Genomic DNA, 21,346 nt, shown 5'->3' on the forward strand with positions numbered 1-21,346 from the left:
GTTGGGTCATAGTTCCGAGAACGACGGAGAACGAACGATAAATCTGGGAAGATAATGCATACGTGGGACAACGCCGAAGCCTCTTAAGACACGTAAACAACTTTGCGGGTAATGACACTTGCAGTCTCACTTTACTACGATGTTAGCTGTGACAGAGTCTTTAATAAACACATCTTCACAGCATGTCCAACCGCAACAAAGCTTCATACCTGACTCCAGAACAGGAAAGTGTAAATTTCTGTACTCCAGGAAGAGTAAAATTAATGCTTGGCTGAGTCACAACTAGTTCACACACATCATTTTCTTTAGGTTAGGTACCTCAGCCAGTAAGATCTTCTCACTGGTCTTCTGATTCGATTGATGTGGCCTGCGCCTGTATCTTCATCTCAAAGTAGGACTTACCCCTAAAGTCCTCGGTTGTTTGTAAGATATCTTCTAATCTCTGTCTTGTCCTACAGTGCTTATTCTCTACAGCTTTCGCTAGTACAATGGAAGCTATGCCCTGATTACTTGACACATCCTTTTCCCTGCCCCTCCTTCTAACCAGTCTTTTAAAAAAAAATTCGTTTTCTTGCCGATTCTGAAAAGTACCACCTACTTTTTTCGTTATGAGTCCACTTAATTTTCAGTATCCTTCTGTAACACTATACTTCAGACGCTTCAATTCAATTCTTTTCCGGTTTTTCTACATCCGCGGTTCACTTCCATACAATGCTGGTCTCCAAAAGTACTTGCTCAGCAGTTTCTTTCTCAAGTTAAGGGCGGTGTTTAATGCCAGTAGACTTCTTTTGGCTAGGAAAGCCCCCTCTTTGGCTGTGATAATCTGCTGCTTATTTCCTCCTTGTTACGTCCGTTATGCGTTATTTCGCCTCTCACAGTAATGACTATCCCTCAGTTTCTCTGCTACATGGGCCCAGTATCCTTACGTTTGTCCCTGATCTCATCGCTGTACACATAGTTGTATCCTCCTTTCTTTGATTTACTCTGTCTTTGTTCTGTGATCGTCAGACTGTTCATTACATTCAACAGGTTTTGTAATTATTCGTCAAGTTCACTGCTGAGGGAACATTCCCAAGTGTCAATAAACGATGTTGATGAAATTTGGCGGTTGGGGAGGAATAGCGCAATACTTATTTTTTTGTGCCCAATTTCACTTTTAAGGGATAAAACACAACCCGAAAGGTAATTTAACATTTTAGTTTTAGAAGGAATATCTTCGAAACGATGATATATAAGAGATGTTTTTCATATAAATTTGATACGAATTAATGTTCTTGAAAACTCCGTAATCAACTTCTGTAGTAATTTGAAATTTTACAAAATACCCCACCACTACTAATTTTGAAAAAAGAAAACTTTTGTTCCATCGTAAATTAAGGAAGTTTTCAAGCCACATACATCGCTGTGTAATAAAGCTGATTCCTGAACTACCATTTTTGAAGAATAAGCTATACACAATGTGCTGTCTGAGTATTTTCAACATACCTTATTAAAATATCTAAACATTCATTATTATTCTAATTATTTATTTTACGTAATTTTTTTGTTTTAAACTGATGTTTGACGTTTGTTTTTTTTTTTTGTTTTTTAGTTTACCGTCTTACGACCTGTATTTCGTTAAATGAAAATAATAAGTAACTCATTATTATGACAGGAAAACATTACGATATTGATAATCTGTGAGGAAATGCCTAAAACATAACGGTTTTTTACACCATGCACTTCAAATAAACGAAATTGCTTCATATATTATATACACGACGGAGAAGACAATACGAAACAAAATTCAGCTGGCTTCCAAATTTTCACGGGTGATCCTCTAAATACCCTGATTTGTGTCAGGTATTTCAAAAACACTGAAAAGCCTTACCCAAGAGAGTTGGTTATGTGCTAGAGACTGCAACTTGGTTGTACTGTTTTTCAGGTGGAGATTGACGTCATAAACATTCAACAGCTGAAAATCTTCTCACGAAGTTGTTCAAACATCGAAAGCTGTAAACGTTCCACGGCTGTATTTGTGCTGTCGAGCCCTTTGGGATCACCAAATGTTTCTTGTCTTCCGGTATGACACTCAAAACGTTTCTTCTTTATAATTTTTTTTTTTTTTTTTTTTGCTGGGCTTTTTAAAAGAAACTAACGTTGAGTTTGAGCCGAGAATTCGAGAGTCTCTTTTTGAAGCCCCAAATGTCCTTGACAATTTCGAAATCTGGTAAACAAGCATCTGATGAGGTCAAAAGATATTTGAAAGATGTTTTCTTTCCCAGTGAGGGAAAAATATCTCTGTTATTGTTAGATTCTAGCTGAGGTCAGTGTGAAAGAAACGTATGAGACATCGTACCTGAGGACAAGAAACCTGTCCGTCTGGTGATCCCAGAGGGCTCGACGGCACCGACCGGTCCGAGACTCGAACTCGGGACTTTTGCCTTTTACGGGCAAGTCCTCTACCATCTGAGCTACCCAAGCACGACTCATGACCCGCCCTCACAGCTTCAATAGTGCCAGTACCTCTTCTCCAACCCTTCAAACTTCACAGAAGCTCTTCTGCGAACATTAACGCCCACTCCGCTGTAGAGTAAAAATCTCATTCTGGAAACATCCCCCAGGCTGTGGCTAAGCCATGTCTCCGCAATATCCGTTCATTCAGGAGTGCTAGTCTTGCAGGTTCGCAGAAGGGGTTATGTGAATTTTGGAAGGTACAAGACGAGGTACTGGCACAAATGAAGCAGTGAGGGCGGGTCGTGAGTCGTGCTTGGGTAGCTAATATGGTAGAGCACTTGCCCCGCGAAAGGCAAAAGTCCTGAGTTCGAGTCTCGGTCAGGCACACAGTTTTAATCTGCCAGGAAGTTTCATATCAGCCCACACCCCGCTGCAGAGTGAAAATCTTATTCTAAAAACAAATGTATTTTCCCTTTCTACCCAACATCCAAGTTTCATCAAGACACTTGGGAACGTTTTCTCCTGAGAATACCAGTGTCGTCAGCGACTCTTTCCAATGATATGCTTTCAGCCTGAGTTTTAATCCAGCTCTTATATAGCTTTTTTAAATTTCCATTATTGTTTCTTCGTTGTACAGGTTGAGGAGTAGGAGATGCAGATTACATCTTTGCATTAATCTCTTTTCAATGCGAAAACTTACGTCTTACTATTTTATTCCTACTGTCCATCTTGGTTCTGGCACATTTTGTATATTACCTGTCTTTCCTTACACTGTATACCTATTTTAAAAACGATTTAAAACATCTAATTTTTCTAGGTTGAAGAATCATCTGTAGGTTTCTTGATCCATTGTTAAGATTTCAGTGAACATTAAAAACCATGGCGTCACTGGGGCTTTAAACTTGTAGCAAAATTAAAAGTTTATTAACATACACAACTTTCATTGTCTGTCCTTTATGCAACTGTCATGTGGGGGTAGCACAGATTCATGTCAACATCATTTCTGCTGACAGCATGTCCATTTGGCGTACAGAGGCATCAACAGAAACTTGAGCAGACGTGCGCTGGTAGGCTTGTACGTCACGAAGTAATGTCTACATTGACAATATATACCAGGTATTATAAGCAGATCGACAAATTAATGTAGAAGCATGTGTTCAAGATGTACGCATACCAAAATGAAAACGTGGTCAGCGCAGAAATGTTGTTGTCACTCGTCTTTTTGCAAGTAAGACTTGATAATGGCTTAAAATCCAAAAAAACTCCTGCGTGGATATTAATAATGTTTAATGCTGCTATAGGTTTACGGCCGCGGTGGATCCATAGTTTTAACCTTAAACTGATTCATACAAGTACCTAGCAGTAACAATGCGTGTAAGCTTGAAATGAAACGATCGAACATCAGGAAAGTTCTACAACTTCGCTCACCTACGGGATGGCTTGCAAAATGCTTACACTGTTTGTTCCAGGCAATTGATCCATGTGGAGGAAATATACCCAACTGCACGAATAAGGAGTTGCACCAAGCAAGTATATAGAACGGGAAAAAGGTTTAAGCTACATATTGAACAACCTGAAGTGGGAGATACTCGAAAAACAAAAACATATCGAAAAAACAACATTGTTTTAAATGATCTGAGGAGAATCTGCAGCCTCTAGTGGGAGGGAAAAAGCATGTATGTATGAATATGTATGTGACTCCCACAAGCACTTGGATACAGTTTCTACTAATATGCTTCCTTCGCATGAGACCAAGGCGGAGGCATGTGCGGAGTTGATGGCCGAGGTATCGTCAGCACTGATGGTGACATTACGCTTCAGAAGCCATTGTGGCAGGCCTTATCGCTGCGTAACACCTCTAAACGACTTCGCATGTGATCAGTGATAAGGTGTCGCCACCGGAATGTAAGCTCAATTCCTGACTTTAGAAATAGCTATAGCTGACACACACATGTGGCTTGTGGAAAGCCCATGTTCAGGGTCTTGTTCAGAAACTAAATGCTGCTTTATTTACCATTAGAACAGTATCTGAAATAAGTGACAGTTCAACACGAAAAGTAGTCTACTTCGTATATTTTCATACGTTTGTGTCGTATGGTATTATTTTTTGGCGTAATTCTTCTGATTCAAAAAGGGTGTTTTTGGCTCAAAAACGGGCTGTTCAGCTATATGTGGTGTAAGTTCGAGAACCTCTTGTCGACCCTATACAATAGTCTGGGAATTCTGGCATTGTCCTCACAGTATATATTTTCTTTAATGTCGTTTGTTGTTAGCAATATTAGCTTATTCCCAAGAGTTAACAGCTTTCACTCAATTAATACTAGGCAGAAATCAAATATGCATGTGGAATGCACTTCCTTGACTCTTGTGCAGAAAGGAGTGCAGTATTCCGCTGCATCCATTTTCAATAATCTACCACAAGAACTCAAAAATCTTAGCAGTAGCCCAAACACTTTTAAGTCCAAACTGAAGAGTTTCCTCACGGCTCACTCCTTCTAATCTGTCGCGGAGCTCCTGGAAGAGCTGAAAAATTAAGCAAATTCCAGTGTTAGATTGTTGATTTTCTTTATTTAAACTTAAGACTTGTCGCCTGAATATGTTTCCTATATTTCATTTTATCTGTTTCTACTATCGTGTTATAATTTCATCTATTGACTCGTTCCATGACCATGGAGACTTCTCCTTAATTTGGTCCCACGGAACAATAAATAAATAAATAAATAAATAAACACACACACACACACACACACACACACACAGAACCTAATCTCACCACTGCAGACAGCAGAGTGCGATCTTGTTCCACTTCGTTCCGTATGCTGCAAACGTCACTTTTTTCGATTTCGTCATGTAAAATACTGGGATGCTTTCACACTTGAATTTGCTTCGTTTGTGATTACAAGTGGCTCAAAATTACTTAAATGTGGATCTCGGTTGAAGTACCTAAAGCGAAATGCGTCTCCTCACGAACAGTTACAGTGAGTAAAGCTCAATCAAAGTATAAATCAGGCGTTTATGAAACCTTTCCCCCGCGAATAACACATCAGTGCACCGACATTACGAATTTCACTGAAAATGATCTTTCGTAAAGTAAGTCAGGTGTTATTACTTACTGAGCTTCCTTTTCACGCTGTCGGAGGTTCGAGTCCTCCCTCGGGATGGGTGTGTGTGTGTGTGTGTGTGTGTGTTGTCCATAGTGTAAGTTAAAGTTAGATTACTTAATCGAACTTAAACTAACTTACACTAAGGACAACACACACACGCACACGCGCGCGCACACGCGCACGCGCGCGCGCACACACACACACACACACACACACACACACACACACACACACATACACACACATCTCGAGGGAGGACTCGAACCTCCGACGGCGTGAAAAGGAAGCTTAGTGTATAGGCTTAGGGACCGATGACCTCTGCAGTTCACAAGACCTTACCACAAATTTCCAAATTTTCCTTTTCACGCTGTTTTCCAGTTTTCCAGTTTTCGCAGCTCTTATTCTCATCTCATCCCTTTCTCACGTGGAAACTGCGCTTCATAGTGGTCGAAAGTGCAGAGTCATGCAATCAACACCAGGTCACTGTGAGCAGTAAGATGAAAATAGTGGGAACAGCCAACAAAAGAGCGGGCTGATAATGCAGGCTGGGAAATATAACCATAACCATAAGCATGATACCTTTTGAAACGTCGGCCGTGATGTACACAGTACGATCTGACCCGATTCATGTTTTTCAGTACTAAATTACTGCAGAAAAGAATAACGAACTGACCCGATCTCACTCAAGTGTTAAAAAGCATACCAAAATCAGGGCGAACACGCATTAAACTGTATTTTGGCCTTGGCTACATTTGATAAGTTTTCAAAGGATGCCCCCTCATCCGCATCAGCTGTCAAGAGTGTACAAAGGGAAAAACCGTCTCCCTTTCATCAAGTCAATTTGCGCATTACTGTGGATTTACCTTATACACACCATCATCTCTGCAATGAACACAAGTACTGTGCGGTGTAGAGAAACGATTGTGAAGATGGTGAGGAGACAAGTGGTGTGTTCTGTGCAGGTGGTGCGGGACCTACAGGTGGACGTGTACATACAGGAGAGCAGCAACGTGACGACGCTCAGAGTACCAGAACTGCGCTCCGGCAACGAAGTCGAACCCGACGAGGACTCTAAACGTGAGTACAGAAACATTTTTCTAGTCTTTGCTAAGCATCCATTAATATTCGTTGTGCTACAGTATCTCTTGAAAAATTTAGAGCCGGCCGCTGTGGCCGCGCGGTTCTAGGCGCTTCAGTCCGGAACCACGCGGCTGCTACAGTCGCAGGTTCGCATCCTGCCTGGGGCATGGATGTGTGTGATGTCCTTAGGTTACTTGGCTGTAAGTACACAACTGGCCATTAAAATTGCTACATCACGAAGATGACGTGCTGCAGACGCGAAATTTAACCGACAGGAAGAAGATGCTGTGATATGCGCCGGTGGCGACACCTACAACATGCTGACATGAGGAAAGTTTCCAACCGATTTCTCAAACACAAGCAGCAGTTGACCGGCGTTGCCTGATGAAATATTATTGTGATGCTGGTGTAAGGAGGAGAAATGCGTACCATCACGTTTCCGACTTTGATAAAGGTCGAATTGTAGCCTACCGCGATTGCGGTTTACCGTATCGCGACATTGCTGCTCGCGTTGGTCGAGATCCAATGACTGTTAGCAGAATATGGAATCGGTGGGTTCAGGAGGGTAATAGGGAACGCCGTGCTGGATCCCAACGATCTCTTATCACTAGCAGTCGAGATGAGAGGCATCTTATCCGCATGGCTGTAACGGATCGTGCAGCCACGTCTCGATCCTTGAGTCAACAGATGGGAACGTTTGCAAGACAACAACCATATGCACGAACAGCTCGATGACGTTTGCAGCAGCATGGACTATCAGCTCGGAGACCATGGCTGCGGTTACCCTTGACGCTGCATCACAGACAGGAGCTCGTGCGATGGTGTACTCAACGACGAACCTGGGTGCACGAATGGCGAAACGTCATTCATTCGGATGTATTCAGGTTCTGTTTACAGCATCATGATGGTCGCATCCATGTTTGGCGAAATCACGGTGAACGCACATTGGAAGCGTGTATTCGTCATCGCCATACTGACGTATCACCCGGCGCGATGGTATGAGGTGCCATCGTTTACACGTCTCGGTCACCTCTTGTTCGCATTGACGGCACTTTGAACAGTGGACGTGACATTTCAGATGTGTTACGACCCGTGGCTCTACCCTTCATTCGATCCCTGCGAAACCCTACATTTCAGCAGGATAAGGCACGACCGCATGTTGCAGGTCCTGTACGGACCTTTCTGGGTGCAGAAAACGTTCGACTGCTGCCCTGGCCAGCACATTCTCCAGATTTCTCACCAACTGAAAACGTCTGGTTAGTGGTGGCCGAGCAACTTGCTCGTCACAATATGCCAGTCACTACTCTTGATGAACTGTGGTATCGTGTTGAAGCTGCATGGGCAGCTGTACCTGTACACGCCATCCAAGCTCTGTTTGACTCAATGCTGAGGCGCATCACGGCCGTTATTACGGCCAGAGGTGGTTGTTCTGGGTACTGATTTCTCAGGATCTATGCACCCAAATTACATGAAAATGTAATCACATGTCAGTTCTAATATAATATGAATAATGAATACCCGTTTATCATCTGCGTTTCTTCTTGGTGTAGCAATTTTAATGGCCAGTAGTGTAGTTCAAAGTGATGACCTCAGAAGTTAAGTCCCATAGTGCTCAGAGCCATTTTTGAAAAATTTAGAGTGTAAATATGTACGTACAGGTGCGTATCTCGTTAGCGAAAACGGATCCTCAGTTGTACTGTGAAAATAAAATGACATTTTTCTATCGTTCAGTTCAGTAGCTAACAGGGACAGCAGCTTTAAAGTGTAGAGTAATGTCGACACGTTTCTGTTTAGGTACCATTCCAAACAATGTTTCAACAATTGCTGTGTATGCATATCTGCAGGAGTTACGTTTTTGAACTTCTCAGCATCCACATCTAACGTTCTGCATGTATTCTAAGTCCTCTTACAAACGCAGTATTGTGGTAAGGGCAAGCAATAACTTCTTAGGATCATTAGCAGATACAGGATCTATTAGTTTCAGAAGTAGCCCTTGGCGATGCAAATGCTGAGACTACTGAGGTTCCCGAGCAGCTGTAGGACACCCTATTGCGATCACACGTTACGTATCAGAAAATAGGGGAGTCTTGTTTGAACTTAAGTTTCTCCAATAGTTTACTTTTCGAAAGAAAATAGCGATGTTAGCACTTGGATCGCATGAGTGTTCTCTGATCTGTTAGCATAGTTATTGTATTCCACCAAGTAATTAGCAACATACCTTTCCTCGATGTAAGGTGCATCATACGATTCCTTCTAAGCAACCACTGCGAAGTGTGGGGTATGACGTATTGATTTTTTACCGCTGATAAAAAAATTAAAAAAATACAGCAGATTTCACACTTCCATAAAGTACAGCGAGACAGTTTAATATTGGAGTAAACTGCCTTGCATTTGCAGGGGATTTTGCTATCCTTAATAAAAAGCGTCAGTTTTGTTATAATACAAATTAATCTTTTAGGAGAAATAGCCAATAGGACCGGCTTAACATTCACTGTAGAAAAAAAAAATTTTTTAACAAGCATTAGAAATGTGTCGAAATTTCTGAAAGCACGCATTGGGCAGATAAAGGTTAAAAAATTTACACGTCTTGACGAGGTAGTCCAAGAAAACGGTTTCGAAAAAGGTAGTATCGCAGAAATGATATATAAAATGGGAATAGCTTAGGGTACAACTGAAAGTCCTTCTAAACATCCAGAAATAAGCCATTACAGTGCACTAGTGAAGCCATAATGTCTACAAGAAAGCGAATGTCTACCACTAAACTACAATTTAGATGAATTAGAAGTTCGAGAAAGACGAATCATTTGGAAATTATTAGGCTCACGAAAAGCTATTGGAGGACGGAAATTACGACATAACAATTAATTTAACAAAATGTAGCTAAAAAAGAATAACATATTGTAGACATTGATATCGAATGCAAGTCACTAGTTAACTGAAAATATCTTCAAATATTTGCTGGCTTAAAAGTGAACTGACAGAAGTGTTTAGGAGAAAATAATTGAATATGGAAGAATTGCAAGGTACGAAAGTGAGAATACGCGGCTGAAGTGAACAGAATACAGGAAGGAAAAACACACTGAACAGATGAATACTGAGATAAAAGGACGAGTAAGAAATTAAAAGTGGCACGTGGTCGTTTGTTGGCTCATGCCAGGGAAAAAGTCGCGAATTTTCGACGGTGGATTAGTGTTCTGATTAGCCTAATTATAGCTAAGATCTCGACTTAATGTTTCTGCTACTTTACGTTAGTGTCTCAAATAGAATCATGTGTGTTCGTGTTTGTGTGCATATGCGGTGTACGTTTGCTTTTGTGTTTGTGTGTTTTTGTGTGCGTGTGTGTTTTTGTGCGTGTGTGTGTGTGTGTGTGTGTGTGTGTGTGTGTGTGTGTGTGTGTGTGTGTGTGCGAGAGAGAGAGAGAGAGAGAGAGAGAGAGAGAGAGAGAGAGAGAGATTTTCAGATGCGTACCACTTTATTCAAAGCTTCTAGCCGCCAGTTCAGAACTAGTGAAGCTCAAGGGCAGTGGAGAGTTCGTGGTTCATATAAAAGATGACGTAAGACCACGAGATAATCATGATCTCACTGCTGCTGCGAAGCATCTTAACTTGCAGCATGGTGATTCAGTTTGTTTCTTCCGTTCCAGCTAACGCGTTGGTGACGGTAGAGAGACCAACAGCAACGTCCGCTCACATCCACTACGCACCGACACCGGAGCAGCAGCTGCAGTCGGGGAAAGACGGTCTCAGCGGGCAGCTGGTCGTGCAGTACGACGTAGACCGCGACCCGCAGGCCGGCGAGGTGCTGGTGAGTACCACACCACGATCTCGTACCTCAAAAGCACAGATCTTCCTCAGTACATCCTCGCCAGGTGGTAGCTAATGCTGAACAGATGCTGAAGAGCACCACATCACTGCCTAATACCTGACATACCTGGCGCTGGAGGCACATCACCACTTCATACATAGTATCGCAATGTGCTGGAGAGTACCGCATCACCATCTGGTACCCGATACCAAAGGTGCTGGTTCATACCACCGGAGTACCACCAGGACTGTTGAAATGATGACTTGAGATAAGGAGATCGTTAGTAAGCTCCCCCTCACCTCTCAAATGAGGAACCTTCTTAAATGAGCGCACTGATCACTTTTTAGCCGTGTACGTGGTTTAGAACAGGGCCAGCGACGGGTGCCAAACCTAACGCAGGCCGAGTGTGCGGGCCACGGGCGGGCTGCGGGCGAGCCAAGGTTCCGCCTGTATCGGCAATGCTCGTTCCTTCCCGGAAGTATTCGGCACAAAGCTACATTTCATTTAGTATCGATGTAGCATTTTTCGGTCGGCACATCTTCAGGTCGTTAGAATCGTAGTGCCAGCGCTGTTTGCCCTTCGCTACTCGATCGTGGTATGAAGCACGTTCACACGTCCAATGAATGTTTGCACAAAAAGACGCAGTCTAGAGATCTATCGTCACAAGCCATTAAACATGAATGGAAAAGACAGAAGAGAGGGATGAGGTCTCTCAACACATATTACTCAGTCGCATAAGCGATGGGTACTACAAACTAGCAAACGATATTACAATACCATGCAGAAAGAATTTGAAGAGTTAGTTGACAATGATAGAGCAAAGAATTACAACGATCAACAGATGGAATTCATTGTTCAGAAAACTAAATTTGCAGGCAGGCTGTGAAATCCCTGGGCTAGCAGGACAGAGCGGATGAGGTTACATTTGTGGAAAGGGGCCAAAATAAGTTAATGTCAGTTGCACTCAACATATAAAGTTTATTTGTTAAAACACACTATCACACAAACAAGAATCAAAAACTCTCAAGGTTTTAACAAAAGACCTCCGTTGATTTAATTTAAATCGGCTGAAGGCCACATCGAAAATCCAAGGCACAAGGCCTAGGCAAGGAATTGAGGTACAAGAGTTCTTCTGGAGTAAAAAAAAGAAAACAAAATCTTCAATATAAATAGTCTGAAAGCCTTAGTTTAAATTTTTCCCATAGAACTCGTCTGAAGGCCACATATTGATCAAGAACAGTGTTACTGCTTAAGGGCGAGACAAAGATTTTTCAATGTTTAATCAAAATAGGTTGAAAACTCGGCCAAAGGCCGCATACCAACTTGGTACAAATCTACGGCTTAAGGAATTTTCATTTTTAATTTTGAAAGGCCGAAACTCGGCTGAAGGCCACATACCAAACAAGAAACTTTTTTTTTTTTCTTCCCGCACCTCATCGGCACTCCGTCCTCGACTGAACTGCTGGCCCGTCTCCAACTGAGTGCCAGACACACGACGACCCGGATATACTATCGGTCGCTCCAGAGATGGTACGACAGTGCACTTGTCGATAAACGCTGCTGCTGCTGCCACTCACGGAAAGATAAGGCAGGAAGTTAGTGACGCCAGTAAATAGAATAAGAAAACGAGGCGGCAGTACCGTAAGAGAAGATGACAAACAATAACCGGAATGAACACGAGCCGCGCACGACTCGGGCTGCACTTGAAGATATTGTTGGGACGAATAGTAAAATTTCTGAAGTCGCACACATTATGCTACTGTCAGTTGCAACTGTTTTTGATGGAATTGAACGAAGAGTATGGAGACTTCATACATTACTGCGAAGTATGTTGGATAAATCAAGGAGTAAGCCTGGAATGATTTTTAGCTTTAAAACTCACTATTGTTGAATTTATGAAAGGGAAAAAATGTTCAGGAACAAAAGTTGGATCCGGAATGAATTGCACACCTCGCATTGTAAGTGGACTTGGCTGCACCCTGCCCACAGTAAGATACTGCAAGGCGAGGAACAACGTCTTTCTGGTTTGATGGGGGATGCATATAAAAATAAAATCGAGGTATAGAAGGAGCACATTTTGACAAACACAGTTTGGTTCCCTAAGATCACTGTTGTTGAAGAAAAGAGAGGGTTGAAGAATTCACTGTAGCCTTGAAAGAATTACAAAGATTGTTTCCTAAACAATTCGAGAGCACTGTCCATCTTACATCTGTTTTAGAGACCGTTTTCCATTAAAATTGAAAGCGCCCCTGTGCATTTGCCAATGTAACATTGATAAATTGTTTTCCTCAGGTAGTTCCGTATCTACAACATGAAGTGGCAAAAGTGCTACAGTATTTCCATCGAGATATTTGTCTGAAAGACTTTTTTTATCGATTATGAAACTAAATAAATCACGGTTACGTGGAAATTTCAGTGCTAAATCTGTGAAATTCTCTGTATCTGCCCATATGCCGACAATTTGTATCAGATAAATACACTCCTGGAAATGGAAAAAAGAACACATTGACACCGGTGTGTCAGACCCACCATACTTGCTCCGGACACTGCGAGAGGGCTGTACAAGCAATGATCACACGCACGGCACAGCGGACACACCAGGAACCGCGGTGTTGGCCGTCGAATGGCGCTAGCTGCGCAGCATTTGTGCACCGCCGCCGTCAGTGTCAGCCAGTTTGCCGTGGCATACGGAGCTCCATCGCAGTCTTTAACACTGGTAGCATGCCGCGACAGCGTGGACGTGAACCGTATGTGCAGTTGACGGACTTTTAGCGAGGGCGTATAGTGGGCATGCGGGAGGCCGGATGGACGTACCGCCGAATTGCTCAACACGTGGGGCGTGAGGTCTCCACAGTACATCGATGTTGTCGCCAGTGGTCGGCGGAAGGTGCACGTGCCCGTCGACCTGGGACCGGACCGCAGCGACGCACGGATGCACGCCAAGACCGTAGGATCCTACGCAGTGCCGTAGGGGACCGCACCGCCACTTCCCAGCAAATTAGGGACACTGTTGCTCCTGGGGTATCGGCGAGGACCATTCGCAACCGTCTCCATGAAGCTGGGCTACGGTCCCGCACACCGTTAGGCCGTCTTCCGCTCACGCCCCAACATCGTGCAGCCCGCCTCCAGTGGTGTCGCGACAGGCGTGAATGGAGGGACGAATGGAGACGTGTCGTCTTCAGCGATGAGAGTCGCTTCTGCCTTGGTGCCAATGATGGCCGTATGCGTGTTTGGCGCCGTGCAGGTGAGCGCCACAATCAGGACTGCATACGACCGAGGCATACAGGGCCAACACCCGGCATCATGGTGTGGGGAGCGATCTCCTACACTGGCCGTACACCACTGGTGATCGTCGAGGGGACACTGAATAGTGCACGGTACATCCAAAACGTCATCGAACCCATCGTTCTACCATTCCTAGACCGGCAAGGGAACTTGCTGTTCCAACAGGACAATGCACGTCCGCATGTATCCCGTGCCACCCAACGTGCTCTAGAAGGTGTAAGTCAACTACCCTGGCCAGCGAGATCTCCGGATCTGTCCCCCATTGAGCATGTTTGGGACTGGATCAAGCGTCGTCTCACGCGGTCTGCACGTCCAGCACGAACGCTGGTCCAACTGAAGCGCCAGGTGGAAATGGCATGGCAAGCCGTTCCACAGGACTACATTCAGCATCTCTACGATCGTCTCCATGGGAGAATAGCAGCCTGCATTGCTGCGAAAGGTGGATATACACTGTACTAGTGCCGACATTGTGCATGCTCTGTTGCCTGTGTCTATGTGCCTGTGGTTCTGTCAGTGTGATCATGTGATGTATCTGACCCCAGGAATGTGTCAATAAAGTTTCCCCTTCCTGGGACAATGAATTCACGGTGTTCTTATTTCAATTTCCAGGAGTGTATTATGTCTGAAGCTCACCAAAAATAATTAAATAATACAGAAATTTTTGTTTGTTTGTGATATGTTGATGAGGAATGTGAAATCCAAAAGCAAGTCATATACAGTGCGACTGTACTGCCATTTAAATGCTGTACGTTCGCAATTCCTCCATGTTTCCCACCCTCGTTCACAGAGAGTGTGACGTGGCGGTCAGGGAACTGTGCAGCGAAGCACGTGAGCCGAATTCTTGGCCACCCCTGGGTTAGAAGTACCAGGGGCTCATGTGATCCTCCATCACTGACGTAAGCCGTGTTAGTGAAATGGTTCGTGTGAGGCAGTCGTTTGTACGGAACCAGTGCAGTAACATGAGTCGATGCGGAAATGTGACAGAATGGCATGCCCATATTGTGAACGAAGTTGCCTGATAATTGGTGTATTATAGTGGACTTCCATCATGTCTGTGAGGAACAGATACCATTCGCTGCCATGTAAGAAAAGTAATCGTAAAAAAAGATCTATCTGACAGGGACAGTAGAAGAGCGTCATGCCTTGGCAGTAGGAACTGTTTTCACATACGAGTGGTTTTGTTGCTTTCATTGAACGCCTGAACCAGTTTCCAAATGAACATGGTCCAGTGAATTACTCATCCAGTGAATTACTCATCCAGTGAATTACTCATCCAGTGAATTACTCATCCAGTGAATTACTCATCCAGTGAATTACTCATCCAGTGAATTACTCATCCAGTGAATTACTCATCCAGTGAATTACTCATCCAGTGAATTACTCATCCAGTGAATTACTCATCCAGTGAATTACTCATCCAGTGAATTACTCATCCAGTGAATTACTCATCCAGTGAATTACTCGTATTTAATATGCAGTGCGTGTAATGTGTAGTTCAGGCAGGAAGTGGTTTTGTGGTGTTTTGGGGTTGTTTTTCGCACTATGACTTTGGGACCACTCGACTCAAATTGTCCTAAACATGAACCAGGACGTTTATTTCATAATTCGGAATGGTCAAGTGGTGTCCTTTCTTCTATATCTTCATGATGAGTATGTTGTTGAGACTCCATCATCATAGATGATGATCATGTTTACAGGACTGTTCTCACACTTTCCTACTTTAACACTCTGCAGTACCTCGACTGGCCTGCTAAATCATCAGATCTTAATCTCATGGAAAATGTCTGGGACTATTTTGAACTGTGGATGGAAGCAGCAATCAGTCCATGCAATCTGGTAGCTTTATGGGTTCTAATCATCAATGAATGGCTTCATCTGCCACAGACATGACAATATGATACGTCGATAGGTATCTGCAATTTTCTAATCGTCATTATGATGGCAGTGCAGCTTAGTGTGGTCACCAGCCACCAGACGGCACGGATCACTTGTAACAGGTTTCAGCACTTATCACATCAATTCGCTTTGCGATCTTGTAAAATAAAAGTGACTGTACTACCATTTTTGTGCTAACGAAAACCCATACACTGTGTGTTAAGAGTTTTTTTTTTTTTATCTGAAGGTTTAGAAAGAGCTGAAATTTGTAATAGATGTTCTGCACAATTCGGGGATGATGTTTCAACATGGTGGAGTTTTTGGTAGTGGAGTGAACAATTCAAAAGCGGCCGAATAAGTTTTAAGGACGAGGAAAGCTGGACGTCTAGTCACATCTTCTGCTGATACCAATATGGTGCAAGTATGTGGTCTGAATTTGAATAACTGACGAGTGATTGTTGATGAAGTGACACACCAAATGTACCTACATGTCATAATTCTTCATTTGGCATCATTCATAACAGGGTCAACTTTGTAAAGCCCGAGCAATACTGCAGTACCCTGCATGTGTGAACTTCGTGTCTGACTTTAGTAACAGTTTCTATCTAGACTCTGACACACTCCTTAAGACCCAATGTTGATACACTTAACACACTGGAAATACGCTATCTGAAATTTGGCCCTAACGCGAGACCTTAAGGAGGTTAATTGCCATGAAATCAATTAATAACTATATTTTAAAAACAATCGGTTATGAAAATGAGATGAAGGGAACACTACCTGCTTCAAGTGAAATTCTAATCAAAAGAAATTGGTGGTTTATTACAAAAGATTGACTTCGTACACAAGAAAACCAACAGGTCGAAAACACGAATCTGCCATGATAGGCTATTAATCGATTTTAAGTTGCACATTCCATCGATAACGTAAACAGACTCGACGAATCTGATTTTTACTATGCAGCGGTTGGTGTCCTAACTCAAAAGAGAAGAGCTGGGATCTAACGCCACTGTGGCTTCAGAGTACCCTAGTAAAATGATAACTCCCACCTAAAAAGCTGGTGGTGCACTATACGCTCACCAATCTCTTCTTGATGTGGGCCAGTATGGGTTATGCACCAACCAGGAATCTCCGGATCACGCTAGGTCGTCGAGCATGCGAAGTCGCCTCTGAGACTATCAATCCGAGTCTCTGTGGCCATGCGTCCCTGCACCCGACTCCCCATTTGCGCTAACACGCAGCAAACGCGTCAGCCAAATCTTATTTGTTTATATCCAATTGTGTGAAACTACAATGTTAAATAATTTACCATCACGGAATGTTTCAAGTAGAGGGTCAATCAGGGCACACTGTCCTATCACAGTTTGTTGTGGGAACTCCTGGCTGATGTCAAGAGGTGATAGGCGAATCAGAGTGTTGAATGAATTTAACTTCCTGGCAGATTAAAACTGTGTGCCGGACCGAGACTCGAACTCGGGACCTTTGCCTTTCGCGGCCAAGTGCTCTACCATCTGAGCTACCCAAGCACGAATCACGTCCCCTCCTCACAGCTTTACTTCCGCCAGTGTTGTTTATAGAGCTCAGAATTTACAACACCCCAAACGCACGCGAGGTAACTCCACCAGGTCCCGTTCACATAGCAGCAGTTCTGGCCTCTACAAGAATAGTGTTCTCTCCAGATGTTGTCAACCAGTCCTTAAGACGCAAACCCACTAGCCGGGCACTGGACAGTGTCGTACGCCAGAACACCGAAAATCCCGTCCGTCTTTGAATGCAAGGCGAGCACGGCAAGCCTCATTGGAGTGTCTCTACCACTCGCGTAAGCTAGGGACTTCAGCCGCTGAGTGGCGAGCGGACTGCCCTGTTATGTTACTCTTAATGTTGTGCGCCTCGGCCGTTCCCCAACTCCTGGGTAAAGAAACTGCAATGTTCCCATGAATTCGCGACGTAAGTTCAGACAGACAACCCCCTGCAATTTTTGTCAAACACAATACTGAGAATGAAGTTGGAGTCAGTGAAATAAGGTGGTGAGAAACATGTGCCCCAAAGAGCTCAAGCACAGTTGTATGAGAACCTGTCAGTAGTTACTGGTCTAACACAACAATGAAGAGTTAATATTTTTGAATCCAATTATTTCTGGAGTTGGCATAAGGGCGCATCACTTTGAACCAGAGAGCAAGCGACAGAGCTTAAAGCGTCAACCCTCTACAGGAAAATTGATGCTCATTAGTTTTTAGGAAGCACAATGGCGAATTCTGGAACGTGGGGTAGACGGCAACATAACAGTGATATGCTTTGCGACGAGTTGAAGCATGGAACTCGAAATAAACGCTGAGGTGTATTGTCAAATGGGGTTCTTTTTTGTATGAAAACTCTCGCCCCCACAAACAATCAAAACGCTTCAGAACATTCATTTCGAGATATTGGAGCATCCTTCATACAGTTCTGATCTCGCCCTGTCGGCTTTCTCTTAGTTTGGTCCACTTAAAGGTGACGTAAGAGATCATTGACTCATTCTGATGTAGAGTTGGCTTGCTGCCTCTTTGTTTTTGCCTTTTTTTTTATGAGGATATAGGGATGTTTACGCAGCAATGGACCAATTGCACTATGTTGAAAAGTGAAGTCATCATAGATTATGTGCTGTTGTCGTAATAGATGAGAAAAATTTTGTGTAGATATATTTCACTTAACCTGTAGTAAGCTTAAGAGTGGTTGCAGGTGTACGAGGGATACTTCGTGCACTTCTTCGCCCCAGAAGACCTGCCCCCACTGCGAAAGCATGCCATCTTCGTGCTGGACGTGTCCGGCTCCATGGAGGGCCGCAAGATCGAGCAGCTGAAGGAAGCCATGACCACCATCCTGGACGAGCTGCAGCCGGGAGACTACTTCAACATCATAGAGTTCTCCTACTCCGTCACGGTACGTCCGCCACTGGGTTTTGTCCTGTCACATCAATGCATCACATAATCAGTCTTTACTGGGTTCGATATTAAATAAAGTGCTCTTAATGTGACTATATCTCCAGTTGTTAGGCGATATCTTCGTCGAAGCATACTAGGAGTCGACATTTCCATAAGTCTCCTGCTAGAGGACTTGGAGATTCCTAGGGTGCATAGACACAGCCATCGCCTGCGAAATGTTTATGTGCTGTTGACAAAATCTTTCTAAAGCCAAATTCGCATAAGTATTTCCTTATTTACGACAACTGGTTTCTACAGTCTTTGCTGTCATCTTCAGGTCTTCAAATATTTTTGTTATAAAACGTGTTCGTTTTGAGTTGGAACTTCATGCCAAGTTATGTTGGTGGATAAAATGTAGCACATTATACAAAGGTTTGTCATAAATAAAACATTTAAATTCAAAAAGCATCTTATGCACTTGATGTGTAGTCCTCACGGCTGATCATTACATCATAAAAATCACAGTACAGAATAAAATGCACAGTAGCTCATGTGTTCACGTTAACTGGACATGTTCTAATCGTTGTAGATCCACCTTAGACAGCGTAGAAGGTACGACTCAACATGATTTCTCAACATGAGAAAATTCATCCAAGTACTATCGATAATGACAAATCAGTCAAAACTGGTGAAGCCATTAAACGATTTATTTGAAAAAAAAACTTTATATTAAAAAACTATGGAGTTCTTCCTCTTTGTTATGTGCATTGCCTAGTATCAGCCATAGTTCACTTCCATTTTTTAGGTCTGGAGGTCTAGGTTTCTCACCCCAGATTGTGCTACATCCAATGCTACCTTGCTTCCCTGCTGTAATTCATCAAGGATGAGAATGCTGGAACTCTTAGAACAGGTAAAGAGATGTTGCACATCATGAGATTCCTCGCAGTGATATTTCCCACCAGGACCCCAAATGGTCAGGTTCACCTTTAATGCTGTGTTAATTCCGATACAAAACTTCCTGGCAGATTAAAACTGTGTGCCGGACCGAGACTCGAACTCGGGACCTTTGCCTTTCGCGGGCAAGTGCTCTACCAACTGAGCTATCCAAGCACGACTCACGCCCCGTCCTCACAGCTTTATTCTGCCAGTACCTTGTCTCCCACCTTCCAAACTTTACAGAAGCTCTCCTCGCAGGAGAGCTTCTGTAAAGTTTGGAGGGTAGGAGACAGGAGAGCTTCTGTAAAGTTTGGAAGGTAGGAGACGAGGTACTGGCAGAAGTAAAGCTGTGAGGACGGGGCGTGAGTCGTGCTTGGGTAGCTCAGTTGGTAGAGCACTTGCCCGCGAAAGGCAAAGGTCCCGAGTTCGAGTCTCGGTCCGGCACACAGTTTTAATCTGCCAGGAAGTTTCATATCAGCACACTCTCCGCTGCAGAGTGAAAATCTCGTTCTAATTCCGATACAGTTCAGTTCAGGCTCCTCCCAATCTTCCATCTCAAGTTCTTGCCGCTTGGTATCTCCCGCTGTGAAGCATAATCGTTTGGAAGCTCAGTGAGTTATTTATTCAGGCTTCTCTCACCAGACTGAAGTCTTCAAAGTCCACAGGAATCTCCAAATAAGGTGCAGCATCCATTGAAGTTATCCTTAAACTTTCAGTGTTTTTGTGACAACCTCTTCAGGAACTGGGATCCGTAAGTCCGGCTGCTTTATATAGTTTATAGAGTGGCATTGGTTTCATGCAAGCAGTTATTAATTGGCAAGTCTCATTTAAGTGTACGTGGCCTTTTTGAAATACACAAATCTGGTGTACATTGGACAAACATATTCTACTACGGAGAAGTACAATGCCTGGTCTGTAGTTCCCTGTACCTTTGTTGTAGCTCCTCATTTGCTGTTAGCCTGCATTCTCAGTAAGTTATTTCTAGCTGCGACTTTGTGATGGGTCTTCTCACAGTGATGTTTGTACAGCCATTAGCAGTCCATTAGGACACCCACGTATGCCAAATCACGTGTGTGTTCCAGAGTGATGCCGTTCCATATTACATTCATCTTTTGATTCTTAAGCTTCATCTGGCATACTTCATACTGGCCCTCCATCAGTGACTTCATCAGTGCACTTGATGATGGCAACGTGGTCGCTTGCCGAAATATTGTGCCCATTGAACACTGACTCCGGCAGTCCACCCATGAATTGTTTTGACATATTTTGATTTCGTTGTTTTGAGTGAAGGTGGAAGGCGCTGATTTGTGTCTTTGAGAAAATTTGTTTGGGCATTTGTCGAAATTTAGAAACAGAGACTGCAGAGAGTTTCGGATTTTAATCAAGAATTTTCATGTCCGGCCTGACAAACAGGAGCTATATGCCACCATTGCCCCATGCCCTGTTGCCTTTTACTGGCGATGAAAATATTTCCACCACCAGGGTTCGAGCCACCTGCCTCAGAACCAAGTGTCATCACACTGACATACACTAGCGACTTTAGATATGGAGGGGTGTAACCAACCAGTTGTACAGTTCTGCAGGTATCTCTGAGACATTAATACCGTATGAAATATTCGTAGCTGCAGCGACTCACTGCAGTAACCAGATACTGACGTGTTTCATTTCAGGTGTGGAACCTGGACTCGACCAATGACAGTGCAGTCTACTCGCCGTACATCATGTACGACGACAGCGGCAAGCAGCCCAACGCGGGACCTACGCCTGCTTTCCCAGCGACCAAAGAGTACATCGCCAAGGCCAAAGACATTGTCTCAAAGATGATCGCTGGAGGAGGTAAGCGCTTCTCCCGTCAAGATTTCTTCTTTGAAAGTACATTGGGTGCTTCACAAATACTATTAGATTTCTAGGGGTTTAGAGCGGACA

The 21,346-nt window shown here is 43.6% G+C and overlaps 1 protein-coding gene and 1 non-coding gene across 2 annotated transcripts in view; one reads left to right on the top strand and one right to left on the bottom strand.

Annotated features, from left to right (window-relative positions):
- Nucleotides 1-21,346, top strand: part of LOC126456543 (inter-alpha-trypsin inhibitor heavy chain H4-like) — a 195,857-nt gene that overhangs the window by 125,522 nt on the left and 48,989 nt on the right. The window contains exons 5-8 of the mRNA XM_050092291.1: nt 6,503-6,617; nt 10,264-10,424; nt 18,303-18,503; nt 21,091-21,256. Coding sequence (XP_049948248.1) covers nt 6,503-6,617; nt 10,264-10,424; nt 18,303-18,503; nt 21,091-21,256 — 643 coding nt within the window. The remainder of the gene's footprint in view (nt 1-6,502; nt 6,618-10,263; nt 10,425-18,302; nt 18,504-21,090; nt 21,257-21,346) is intronic.
- Trnas-cga (transfer RNA serine (anticodon CGA)) lies at nt 19,521-19,595 on the bottom strand. Its single transcript has one exon. It is a non-coding gene; the product is annotated as a tRNA-Ser (tRNA).

This window comes from Schistocerca serialis, chromosome 2 (genome assembly GCF_023864345.2).
Source record: "Schistocerca serialis cubense isolate TAMUIC-IGC-003099 chromosome 2, iqSchSeri2.2, whole genome shotgun sequence".
NCBI lineage: Eukaryota > Metazoa > Arthropoda > Insecta > Orthoptera > Acrididae > Schistocerca > Schistocerca serialis.